The 10,099-nt window shown below is 44.4% G+C and overlaps 1 protein-coding gene across 6 annotated transcripts in view; it reads left to right on the top strand.

Moving 5' to 3' along the window:
- The first annotated feature begins 685 nt into the window (after positions 1–685).
- atf7b (activating transcription factor 7b) overlaps positions 686–10,099 on the top strand; it is a 10,937-nt gene continuing 1,523 nt past the window's right edge. The window contains exons 1-11 of one of the 6 annotated variants that reach the window (XR_008360788.1): positions 686–741; positions 3,504–3,649; positions 4,957–5,053; positions 5,164–5,294; positions 5,624–5,779; positions 6,026–6,186; positions 6,273–6,366; positions 6,475–6,594; positions 6,853–6,948; positions 9,263–9,451; positions 9,545–9,711. Coding sequence is in view for 5 of the 6 variants with exons in the window: in XM_053497874.1 (XP_053353849.1) it covers positions 3,602–3,649; positions 4,957–5,053; positions 5,164–5,294; positions 5,624–5,779; positions 6,026–6,186; positions 6,273–6,366; positions 6,475–6,594; positions 6,853–6,948; positions 9,263–9,451; positions 9,545–9,647 (1,195 nt within the window). In the remaining variant the exon portion in view is untranslated. Of the gene's footprint in view, positions 809–3,503; positions 3,650–4,956; positions 5,054–5,163; positions 5,295–5,623; positions 5,780–6,025; positions 6,187–6,272; positions 6,367–6,474; positions 6,595–6,852; positions 6,949–9,262; positions 9,452–9,544; positions 9,712–10,099 lie in introns of all 6 variants that reach the window. The other 5 variants (XM_053497876.1, XM_053497874.1, XM_053497875.1 and 2 more) reach the window with 5 other exon arrangements.

Raw genomic sequence — 10,099 nt, 5'->3', positions numbered from 1 at the left:
TGGGTATGACGCTTTACATTTTAAACTTTACATTTGGTTGTAAATAGTCTTATTACAGTTTATATTTCTTTATTTGTTGATTAGGGCCCAAGTGCTATTCTTGTGTCGTCATAGGTGAAAGGCCATCTCGTTAAAAATGTTTTTTTTTTTTTTTTTCGATTTTGCTAAGAACAATAACAATCCAAACAACATGGTCAGGGAGGAGAACGTGATCAGTGGATTAAAAGAACACCAGTGTGGTCTTAATGGTGTCCCAGATGACTGACGTACAGTAAATGTAACGTTCCAACAGCTTTGGAGTTTTTTTATAAACTAAGTGTCTCATAACTTCATTTTTAAATACAAGAAAGTGGGGTGTTTTGTTATAAAGTGTACATTAATAAAACTAAGTAATTATGAAATGTATTATGGAATATTTATCCTCCATCCCCTTGTAGTAAAAAAAAGAGAAACTGTAAACTTGTGTTAATCCCCACAGAAACTTATGACTTATGTGCCTAGTTTAGTTTGAATTATTTTAATTCCTGACTGTTACAGTGTCAGATTGTTTGTATCATGACTTCAATAAAATAATCGAAACACAAGAACTTCATCAGCTCTTCACCACTTCCGGGTCCGGACGTCACCGTTGCGTCATTTTAAATCTCGTGCTGCCTCATAATATCGCGATAACGCGCAGGTCTCGGGCTGAGGGACTTGCTGAAGGCAGAGAGAGAGAGAGTGCGCGCGAGGGAGGAGCGGGTGAGTGAGTAAACACCGACACTGCGCGAGACCCCCGGTGTTGCTAACGCCAGCGCGCGACACTTCGGTATTTATTTTGATTCGTATAAACCAGCGGGTTTGGTTTCGGTCTAAGCACGAGTGTTTACACCACACACACACACACCCCGAGCTGTGTGTTAGCCTTAGCATTAGCTTCATCTGTTAGCTCTCTCCACCTACATTACCTCAGAAGCGAATGCTAACGCTAGCTAGCCTGGACAGACCCCGGGGATCGCCTCAGCGATAGTATTGATTAGTATAGATTAGTGTGGAGTATTGTCCGTGGTAAAGCGGTGTGTGTGTGTGTGTGTGTGTGTGTGTGTGTTAGCGGAGTTAGCCCCGCGAGCGCTAGCAGATGTGTCAGGCTGTCCTCACAGCGCGCATGCGCACTCACGCCTCATCCTCCATCATCTGAGTAACGAAGGTTTATTTTATTTCATAATAATATAATCATAATGTTCCTCATCATCATGTACGGAGCACAAGTGTGTGATTACCTCAGTGTAGCATCCTAACACACACACACACACACACACACAGTAAACACTGAGACACAGGAGAGGTGTAGCACTGAGTCTCTGCATCACCACACACACACACACACACACACACACACACAACAGTTCATACTAAAGATCCTGATACACTTTTCTGAAATCTGATTCTCATTTTAAATCTTTTTAGACTTTGTTACTGACATCAAGCGAATATTAAACTTGAAACGAGTCAGTGTTTCAGTATTGGGCTTCATCAAGCAAAGACAACAACTAAAGAGATCTGAAATGACTGGACCTGGGTTAAACACACCCTGGGTTAAACACACCCTGAGGGGAGAGCGCTGAGCCCCTTTCAACACTGATCACTTAAACACCTGGTGGAGAAACCTGTGTTTAATGGTGAACGTCAGAGCATTTACTTACACACACACACACACACACACACACAGTGTGATGAGAAATCACATTTAGGCATTTGGCAGACACTCTTATCCAGAGCGACTTACATTTTTTTAAAAATCTTATTACACTCTGAGCAGTTGAGGGTTAAGGGCTCAAGGGCCCAACAGTGGCAACCTGGTGGTTGTGGGGTTTGAACCTGGGATCTTCCGAACCGTAGTCCAATGCCTTAACCACTGAGATAGACCTGGGACTAAACAGCTCTGTGTCTATAAGAAAACCACTTGTTAGTGAGACTGGTATAAAGATTAGACTCTGGAGTGATGAAGAGAAAGGTCATGTGACCTGATGAGTCCAGACTGATCCTATTCCAGAGTGATGGGCGTGTCAGGGTGAGAAGGGAAGGACATGAAGCGATGCTCCCATCCTGCATAGTGTCCACTGTACAAGCCTCTGGAGACAGTGTTATGATCTGGGGTTGATCAGTTACTCAGGAACATTATGGGGCAATAAAATGAAGTCAGCTGACCTCCTGAATGTACTGAATCAGGTTCAGTTCCCTGATGGGACGGAGTGTGTTCCAGGACTCGGAGTGTGAGTGAGTGGTTTTGGGAGCATCAGGAATCATTTACACACATGAACTGGACACCACAAAGTGTGTAATTAAAGCTAAAAGCAACTGAATTAAATCTTAGTGTATGACTATTTTTAGGCCATGCAGTGTGTATAAATGAGTAAATCCTATTAAATACAGCAGGTATGTGAGGTGTTTAAAGTCTTTAAACAGTACGCCCGCTACAGACACTAGGATGAGGTTTTAGTTGCGTGATGGTGTAACGCTGCAGAGCGACAGACACGTTGTTGTTTTGTGGTAAACAATCTGCCAGTTCTGAGTTGAGCTTCTTGCTCCTGTTGTAGCTTCTTGCTCCTGTGACACGCCTAAAATCCACCAATCAGACAATGGCAAATTCAATACAAATATACACAGACACACAGGATCAGATGATCATCTGAAACAATAACGTAGCACTGTGTTAATAACACACATCTCATTTTATTGTCAGTAGGGGTTCAGTGCTAAAAGGAGGAATGTGTCTCTTTAAACTCTGTTTCACTGTGTTTCTGAAAATCACATGATTCGGAAAAAAAGTAGCGTATGTTAGCTAGCCATCCTGGCATCTGGGATGACGTCGCGCAGTAACGGATGACATCAGAGCACTTTAACGAGTGTGTGAGGTCGATCTCAGGGCAAGCTTCATAACGCAAAAACAGCGGGCTGTTAGAGAGCTGTGTGTTATTGTTTCAAACATTGTTATACAGCTCACGGTTCAAAGACAAAACGACTGCAATAATCAGAATATAATATATATTCTGATTATTGAATGAATATTAGTATACATTTTATCACGGTTATGTTTCAAATCAAACTTATTACAGTGAGGAAGTGATTCGACTCTGAATCGACTAGAGTGAATCAGACTCGGCCCATGAAGCTTTTTGAGCGACAGCTCATGATTGGCTCGTCCTGCTGTGATTGACAGGGAGAAAGAGAGAGAGAGTACATGCCCCTCTCCCTTGTATACAGGTATACACATTTGTGTGTGTGTGTGTGTGTGTATATATAAACTGCTTGTTAATAAAATTATATTGTGTTCAAGTGCTACAGCACAGTCAGTGCGTCTGTGAGCGAGGTGTCATCATCACCACCATCAGTGTAGTTGTGTGTTCTCCACAGTGCTCACTGCGGTTACTGTAAAATCCTGTGTATGTATGTATGTGTATATATACACAGGCAGTTCAGTTTCTGATTCATGTATATATAATGTGTGTGTGTCATTTCCTCAGAAAAGTGTTTCCTGAAGTGTTCTGGTTCCCCCTGTGTGTACCTCCTTCACCTTCTGGATGGTGGTGCTGGCGTGACGCCCGGAGCTGTCGGACATAAAATGGGCGATGATCGACCTTTCGTGTGCTCCGCCCCCGGGTGTGGCCAGGTGAGACCTTCTGCAAAGATACACTCTGGTGTGGCTAAAGATGCAGTTTGGTTTAATCAATAATGAAGATAAATTTACCTTTTATTGATCAGACCTGAATTTATGAGTAATTTTTTTTTACTTGTTCAGGTAAAATACGCGTAAACCAAATCGAATTAATTCTCATCAGAAATAATGGAAAATCAAATTATTCGTTCCACAGCCCCAAAAAGTTAATACATACAAATAATTAATACTAAATATAAAGTAAAAATAAAATAAATTAACCTGCACTTTACCTTTAAAAAAATCGTGCGCAAAGCAGTGTTTCTGTGTAGAGCAGAGAGAGAGAGAGAGAGAGAGAGAGTGTGTGTGTGTGTGTGTGAGAGAGAGAGAGAGAGAGAGAGAGAGAGAAAGCGAGGGGAGGAGGGGTGTGTGCGTGAAGGCGAGAGGAGGGGTGTGTGTGGCAAAGTTTGTTAAATGACAAACTGCAGGCTGATACAAAGAGAGAAAATGGATCTTTAACCTCTCTAATGAGACTTGCTTTTGCTTTAAACACGCTGTACACACACGCATACAGGCACAAAATAAAATATGTTTTACACACACACACACGTGGTCACAGTGTTATAGTAAGCAGTACACGCAAGCATGGATGTTGATTATACTAGTAAGAGACGTGCATACAGCAGGGGAGATGATTACCTACAATTCCGTAGCACAAGAGAGAGAAAAAACGTTGGCTCAGTTGTGATCACGTGACGCTCGGCATCAAAACAAGAAACTCATGCATGATACATGATACTCGGTACTCGTAAACAAGACTTGTTCTTTTTCCAAATCAAAATTTATCAAAAATCTTTGTGGAACACTCGCAAACTGTGTTACTCGCAATCTGAGGTTTCACTGTACACTTTAGTTCCTAAAGAAAAGCAAAACTGCTTCAGTCGTCCACGTTTTGCAAAATTATCGCTGATTCTTCTACTTTATTTACAGTTTGTGCAGTATTGCCACCTACTGGACTGGGATGTGGTAAAAACAATTGGCAGGGAAAAAAAACAGGGGACTAAGATGTATTATATGTATTATAACTGTTCTATAAGGTTTGACATTTCAAGAAATAAACAAGAAAAACACCCCAATCCAATGCGTAATGGGTACTTTGTCATTTTAATGCTTTAAATCTGTAAGGATGTATAGAAAGTCACAACACACAATAATCAAACTGATTCGACTCGACACACTGCGTCAGATTCACAACTTTACTGGATAAACCTTTAAATCTGAGATCTTCATGTTCTTTAACACATTCCTGCTGTCTGTGTTAGCGGTTTACAAATGAAGATCACCTGGCGGTACATAAACACAAACACGAGATGACGCTGAAGTTCGGACAGACTCGGACCGACACGGTGATTATCGCAGGTGTGTGAGGTCATCTCCTTATCATAACTGTATTTAATACCACACACAGCTCCATCAGCAGATCAGGAGGAATTCCAGCTCATCTCCTACTGTGCGTGTGTGTGTTACAGATCAGACCCCGACTCCCACCCGTTTTCTGAAGAACTGTGAGGAGGTGGGGTTATTCAGCGAACTCGACGGTTCCTTTGAACAAGAGCTCCGTAAATCCCAGGAAGAGGAGGAGAGGAGAACCAAAAGCACGGTGAGATACCACACCACACTGAGGTCTCTAGTGTCACGTCCTGGAACTGAGAAGGACTTGCATGTCTATCACTCCACTGTCCCTATTGTAAGGCGTGGTGACGTTGTGTCCCAGAGGGGCGGGCTTAACCTCCCTACACATTGTTAAATATTCAACAATTCTTTTTTTTTTTTTTTTTTCAGTGGCTGTAGACTATGTTATCATTAGAAGTCGTAGCTGTCTTTAGTAATTGTGGGCGGGGCTTGACGCTGTGTCCGATCAAACTGAATTCTGGGATTGATCTTGCCTTTGTATACAGATGAGTGACGTCTTTGTTTTTTCTCGTGCAGCTTTCTGCTGCTCCTCCGTCTGAGATGAAGGAGCGAGACGGCCCTCTAGAGATCGACTCGTCTCCTCCGGACAGTCCCTCCTCCGCCTCCAGCATGACCGACTCTAAGGACTCGGAGACGCTGGTCCAGGAGCCTGTCCCCCTCAGGAAGAACAAGGTGAGGCCCAGGTGTGGGAACGTCTACAGGTCAGCTGTGTGTTGTGATGTTGTTTAAATCCACTTGAATTAAAGCGTCATTAGCTGCTGCTTGCTTATAAAGCATGATCCGTGTGTTGTATGTTTATGAACTAGCTCCGCCCCATCCGAACAACGTAAGTGTTTCTGACAAAGTGGGCGTGGCCTATTAAGCCCCTTTGTTGATATTAAATATCGTGTAAGCAAGAACATTTTGTTTTCTTGTCAGCAGGAAGTGCCTCCGAGGACAGCAGCAGCAAGTGCCACGCCCACACCCACCATCGTACGCCCCGGGTCACTCCCTCTACATCTAGGGTACGACTCTATAAACCCCACACAGCCCTCGCCCACGTCCGTCATTACCCGGACTCCGCCCTCCAACAGACTCAGGTAAGCCACATGCTCATTAACATCTCATTAGCATTTATTATTTATATATGAATATGGTAATTAGGTGGAGTTCCTTCTCTCTGCAGTTCTCCCTCAGCTTCTTTTCCCATGATGATGCAACTTCCTAACGGGCAGACCGTCCCTCTACTTCCCAGTCCGGGACAAACGTCTGTCATATCGGTGCGTGTCTCTCTCTCTCTCTCACTCACTCACTCACACACACACACACACACACACCTACCTACCTGTATGTGTATTTTGAGTCTGATTAAGTGTGTGTGTGTGTAGGTGGCCAGGTCATCAAATCCAGTGCCGAATATTCCTGGAATTCCCGGACCTCCGATTGGTGGAAGCAGCAGTGGCTCCTCCTCTCCGTCTGGATACAACTCTCATAGTGAGGCCAAGATGGTGAGAAAAGTGCGCGCACACACACACACACACACACACACACACACACACACCACTCCACAGACCATACATTATTTATAATAACATGATGTACTGCGGGGGTTGCCACCTCCGGTCCTGGAGGACCTGTTCCCTTCCCCTGCTCTGCCACGCCCACTTCAATTCAGGAAAGGCTGTTAATTAGTGCAGGATTTAACTTCTCAGGTGTGTGTGTGTGTGTGTGTGTGTGTGTGTGTGTGTGTGCACGCACTCCTCTAGAGGCTGAAAGCGGCACTGTCACCACAGAGTGTTAGCGGACCAACACCAAGCCAGAAACCAGAACCGAGTGAGACTCTGTCACCTGCACAGCCACAGGTACAGCTGTCCACCTGTCCCCATACCCACGTGCCTATCTGTCCCCATACCCACGTGCCTATCTGTCCCCATACCCACGTGCCTATCTGTCCCCATGCCCACTTGCCCATTTGTCCCCCTGTCCCCATACCCACCTGTCCACCTGTCTTCATACGCACCTGTCTTCATACGCACCTGTCCCCATACGCACCTGTCTTCATACGCACCTGTCTTCATACGCACCTGTCCACCTGTCCCCATACGCACCTGTCCACCTGTCCCCATACGCACCTGTCCACCTGTCCCCATACGCACCTGTCCACCTGTCCCCATACGCACCTGTCCACCTGTCCCCATACGCACCTGTCCCCATACGCACCTGTCCCCATACGCACCTGTCCCCATACGCACCTGTCCCCATACGCACCTGTCCACCTGTCCCCATACGCACCTGTCCACCTGTCCCCATACGCACCTGTCCACCTGTCCCCATACGCACCTGTCCCCATACGCACCTGTCCCCATACGCACCTGTCCCCATACGCACCTGCCCACCTGTCCCCATACGCACCTGTCCCCATACGCACCTGTCCATATGTTAACAGTCATCTGATCCAAACCCCTTTAAACATTCCGTCTTATTTTAGTTTGAATCTCCGCTTTATGTAAGAATGTAAAATGTCAGAACAAAACTAGAGAGTGAGATTTATTTTAGCGTTTTCTTTCCTTCCTCACGTCTCCATGGAGTCAGAAGTTTACAGACGCTTAGTATTTGGTAATATCGTCTGTAACTTGTAACAGGCTTTTTACAATAAGATGCTGGAATTTTGGCCCAGTCCTCCTGGTAGAACTGGTGTAACTGGGTCAGGACTCTCACACACTTTTTCAGTTTTGCCCACAGTTCTGCTGGAATGAGGGACATTGACATACTGTACATGTCCTTAAGCTCTTTTACCTCAGCTTTGGACGTATGCTTGGACCCACTGTCCTCGTGGTCATTACAGCCACACGGTTCACTTTCTGTTTCACCAGACTGGTGGACATTCCTCTAAGAGTGAGCCATTTGTCCCCATGTGGATCTGTGACCCATAGTCTGGTAGTGTTGAGGCAGTGTTGTGTGGATGAACAGCCTTCCAGGTTACATCGACATCAGTCTCGCTTTACTCTGGATGTAGATTCTTTTATGTCTCTCATCTCCAGTGTCTTCACCAGCTCCATTGATGTTCTGGAATTGATTTGTACTTTTTATACCAAAGTACTCGTCTCAGTCTGCGTCTCCCTCATGGGCGGTGTGATGGCTGCGTGGTCCCGTGGTGTTTTTACTCGTTTACTTTTAGTATTGTTTGGACAGAAGAAAGTAGAACCTTCAGGCATTTGGAAACTGTTTCCAAAGATGCTGGTGGACGTCCACAATGTTTCTGTGGCTTCACTCAATTTTTTTATTTTGCCATCTGTGTTTGAAGCTTGGCTTTAAAAGACGTCCACAGGGACATATCCCACTGACTCACATGATGTCCATTAGGCTGTCAGAAGCTTCTAGAAGCCAGGACATCATTTGATGGAATTTTACAGTGTTGTTTAAAGGCACAGTCTGAGCGTGTGTGTGTGTGTGTGTGTGTGTGTGTGTGTGTGTGAGACCTTCTGACCCACTGGAACTGTGATGTAGTGAATTATAAGTAAAATAACTTTACTGTAGAGATTAACTTGTGTCATATACAGAGTTGTGTGTAACTAATCTAATTACTTTTCCTGATATTGCAGTAATATAAAGCATTACATTTTAAATGTGTTTAATTTGATTACTGTGTGTGTGTGTGACAGTTATTAACTTAACTTAGAGAGCCTACGGAGTGATCGAGGAGCGACAACAGGTTGAGGCGCAGCCCATCACAGACGCACACAGTGACGGATGTTTAGTAACTTGAAAGTAACATAATTAGTAATGTGATCACCCTTTTACATCTAATAAACAGTAATGTAATCAAATTACAGTTTTAAAGTAGTATTGAGTTGTTTGTAGTAGATTGTTTTTTTTGTGTAACTTCCCCAACACTGCGCATGTATAAAGTAAACGTCCTACCTGACTTGCCAACATAAACCCTGTGGAATGTTTACAAATCAGTCAGATTGACTTTCTACGTGTATGGAAACATCCGTCCTCGTGTTTTCCTGTACAACAGAGAGGACTTTATTTCTCTGACACCACAGCAGTGTGTGAGTGAGTGTTGGAGCAGCTCGTTCAGTTGTCGCTCGGTGGTGTGATTGGTGACTGACGCCTCACTTCATTCATTTATTGATTTATTTATAATTCTCTCTTTTTTTTTCACTGCACCAGCTGTCCCCTGCGGCCCCGAGAGGTGGGCGTCGGCGTCGTGGGGCGGACATCGAGCCTGACGAGCGCAGGCGGCGTTTTCTGGAGCGGAACCGAGCGGCTGCATATCGCTGCAGGCAGAAAAGAAAAGTGTGGGTCAACGCCCTGGAGAAGCGTGCAGAGGAACTCTCTACTGCTAATGTCACACTCACGGTAACACACACACACACACACACACACACACACACTGTGTCAGAATATAATTTGTGTGTGTAGTGTCTTTAATAGCGTGTGTGTGTGAGACAGAATGAAGTGTCTCTGCTCAGAGGGGAGGTGACCCGTCTGAAGGAGCTCCTCCTGGCCCATAAGGACTGTCCCGTCACCGCCATGCAGAAGAAGGCCTACCTGGGTGAGAGCTAGTCACCTGTCAGGAGATCAGAATGAGTTTACAGACTCGTTATTATGTTCCCCCGGTGCGCGCATACACACACACACACACACACACACACACACACACACACAATCTGCTGCTAAAGGAGGATCACATGATCTGTTCTTTTCATCTTAACTTTTACTGTATAAATAACGGCACAGTGAAAAAAGTTATGTTGTTCATTCGAGGTTGTATTTTGACAAATACTGAGACCGAGATGATTATTATGTTTTTACAATAATGTGTGTGTGTGTGTGTGTGTGTGTGTGTGTGTGTGTGTTTACAGGTGCATCTCAATAAATTAGAAATTAGTAGATTTATTTCAGTAATTTAATTTAAAAAGTAAACCTCGTATCATCACACACACATTGATATAGTTTAAGTGTTTCATTTTAATGATTATGACAGAATTCAGTGTCTAATTCACT

The sequence above is a fragment of the Clarias gariepinus genome, chromosome 6 (genome assembly GCF_024256425.1).
Source record: "Clarias gariepinus isolate MV-2021 ecotype Netherlands chromosome 6, CGAR_prim_01v2, whole genome shotgun sequence".
NCBI classification, from domain to species: Eukaryota; Metazoa; Chordata; class Actinopteri; order Siluriformes; family Clariidae; genus Clarias; species Clarias gariepinus.
The sequence above is the reverse complement of the archived record's forward strand: the minus strand, read 5'-3'. Positions and strand labels throughout refer to the sequence as shown.